Source organism: Lolium perenne, chromosome 3 (genome assembly GCF_019359855.2).
Source record: "Lolium perenne isolate Kyuss_39 chromosome 3, Kyuss_2.0, whole genome shotgun sequence".
Taxonomy (NCBI): domain Eukaryota; kingdom Viridiplantae; phylum Streptophyta; class Magnoliopsida; order Poales; family Poaceae; genus Lolium; species Lolium perenne.
The window spans coordinates 173,487,535-173,490,479 of record NC_067246.2 but is presented as its reverse complement, the minus strand read 5'-3'; the positions used below and the strand labels follow the sequence as shown (position 1 = coordinate 173,490,479).

The 2,945-nt window shown below is 45.9% G+C and overlaps 1 protein-coding gene across 1 annotated transcript; it reads left to right on the top strand.

The window, feature by feature from the left end:
* Positions 1-486: 486 nt before the first annotated feature.
* On the top strand, positions 487-1,980 carry LOC127318324 (uncharacterized). Its single transcript, XM_051348793.2, has 3 exons — positions 487-1,015; positions 1,473-1,546; positions 1,674-1,980. The coding sequence occupies exons 1-3, from the start codon at positions 687-689 to the stop codon at positions 1,676-1,678; spliced, it is 408 nt and encodes a 135-aa protein (XP_051204753.1). The 5' UTR covers positions 487-686; the 3' UTR covers positions 1,679-1,980.
* Positions 1,981-2,945: the final 965 nt, after the last annotated feature.

Below are 2,945 nucleotides of genomic sequence, written 5' to 3'. Positions count from 1 at the left end.
GAAATTGCAACTCATACGAACTTAAAATTTGCTTCCCACGTTCTTCACCATCCGAATACGTTTCGATCTTGATAAAACTAATGAAAGAGATCGATCAGAGATGGCCATCCGCACATGCTCATACCATAAATCAAATGACAGATGAACACAATTGATCGCCTGCCTGATGAAGCTGCAGACCGGAGGAGGCTGGAACTCTCTGCTCGCAGAGCACGGTGATATCTATTCTCTAGCTTGCAGAGGCCCCATCAATCGTAGAGATTCCCCAGTTATGAGAACTGAGAAAAGGGGCGATGCATGATGAGCCAGGCAGACAGCTAGAGGGAGCACACTCAGCCAGTATGCAGCAGCAAGAAGGAAGGAACAATGCATGCATGATGCATCCTTTCCTTCCGGCTTTACTTGGGCCCCAACTAACTGGCCATCCTCTCCTCGCAGTGCTGTCTGTGCTGCACCAAACCCTATATAAAAGCCTGCGCCACCTCCCATCTCCAAACCAACCCAGGCAGCCGTCCAACACAACACAAGCTAAGCTATTAGAGCTAAGCTCACCCCTGCTTCCGCTCATCATCTTGATCACCTTCTCCTACATCGATCTCGTGATTGCTAGTAGAGAGCTAACTAGACACAGTAGATTAACAGCTAGATATATTTAAGAATTCTTCATTTCTGATCAGTATATAGCGATGGAGAAGGTGATGATGAGCAGGAAGCCGGGTGACTGGAGCTGCAGGTCGTGCCAGTACCTCAACTTCTGCAAGCGTGACGCTTGCCAGCGGTGCGGCGAGGCGAAGCTGGGCACGGAGCGGGCGGACTACGCGGCCATGGGCGGCAGCTGGGAGGTGAAGCCCGGCGACTGGTACTGCGGCTGCTGCGGTGTCAACAACTACGCCAGCCGCGGAAACTGCTTCAAGTGCGGCGCCGCCAAGACCGACTCCGCCGCCGTCGCCCAGAACTGGGGGTTCAACGCCGCCGGCCAGGCAGGATGGAAGTCGGGCGACTGGATATGTCCAAGGTTCGTCTCTAACTAGCTAGTATTCCCCTAAACTAATCGATCCTACCGAGATAGATTAAGCTTTCTCGATCAGGAATGCAGCTGCATACATGCATGCATGATGCATGCAGCCGCCATCAGCTTAGTGGAGTTAACTAATGGCTAATTAACACTTTAATGAACTGCACAAACAACCCTCTGCTTTGCACGATTCCTAAATTAGGATCCAAACTCTTGCAAGAAATTCTAGCCATTTTTCTTCCCAAACAAATCGAATCCTGATGGAGCTGCCAAATGGAATTTCTTGACGTGTCAGCTCAACATTTCTTCGCAGTGCACATTCTAAAAAATGCCTCGAATGGAATTTATCGATGTTTTTTCTTTCGGCAAAAAAGAAATACATGGCAATGTTGCAAGGTTACTTATCTAATAACAAATGATACGTATTGTACTGGGTGCTGACGACGTTTCTTAACAGAGTGGACTGCAACGTGCAAAACTACGCCAACAGAACCGAGTGCTTCCGCTGCAATGCGCCTAAATCATACTACGGTAAGCTCATTCTGCCAATTCAACCCAATCTACATGCTACATTTACACATGACAGTGACAAGCTGGTCATCTAGTGCTGTACATATATGGTCTCATCTAATTCAGTTTTCTCTTTCCCTTTGATCAGGTTAAGCAGTCACGCCTAGAAACAAAATTGAAAACAGAAGTATTGGAGCAAATATGGATGAGATTGATCAGCCAACAATCACTCGCCCCAAGGATTTTTCCTTTTTTTCCTTTTCTTTTTTTCTCCTAAAGGAAAACTCTCGATAACTCGAGGGTTAGTCATGTGGAAGAGCTGTAACAACAGCCGCTGAGAAAAGAGAGATAAACGTGTGTGTTTGGGTGTGGCTGATGACAAATATCCGATTTCCCTTTTTCAGTAAAAATATATAGTTCGAGAAGAGAAAATAGAAAATTCTAGTTTCGCTTCACTTGTGTTGTGGATCAACTTTTTTCACTCATGTCTTCTCACTGAACTCCTGTTTTTGAGACTAAGGGATTTAATTATTCCTAATCGTTAGACTGTTGCTGCGTGCAATTCCAGTCGCCACTATCTATCCATAAATAGATGCCTTGCTTGCTCGTGCTTTACGGCATATGCAAAGCGGAGTGATCGATGTATTCGATTGATCGTTCTATTACTGCAGCGAGGGAGCACGGAGGCGACAGCGAATTCGCGCAGCCACAAGCGAATGTTTCATCGAAAACCTTTAGTTGCCGCGATAGAGAGATTCCGGGAGCAATCATGGCCTGCTTTACTCGCAAAAGCGAGTAGAGATGCACAGAATTATTACCTCTTTGGGCACCCGATCGATCACTGCACGAGTCTCAAATGTGGCCAGCATCGTAGATACTTACATTTTCCACCGAAAATAAACGTTAAGCCTTCTGGTTTCTCCATCCTAAGATGAACAAAACCATAATATATAGTAACTGTATTAAAGAGAATATTAATGCAAGTCAATGTGGTCAAACAATTAACTTGGAACCACATGAAGTAGGCACCAATTGAAGAGCTACAACAAGATGGAAAACCACCTACGACTAAGTCAACTATTATTCCATGATTCCGCCTTTCAGAAGGGAGAGCGACTCGCATCGTCGGATCCAACCTGTGAATGGAAGGGCATAGAATTTTCCTCCTACATAATTGGTCCAACGAATCAAGGATGAAACATCAGCGAAAGATGACAATTTTAACAAGGAGACGACACATGTGTGTCGTTGCCGTGACCAACCATCGCAGGTTTTCACTCTGGACATGAAGTACTCCCCTCGGAGGATTCCAAGAGTTGTGCCACCTGACTCCGCATAGCCCCAAAATGAAAGATTTGTTGAAGCATACAGGATAGATCCTATGGCTGAACCATAGAGGACGTCAGACATCCTGTTTCTA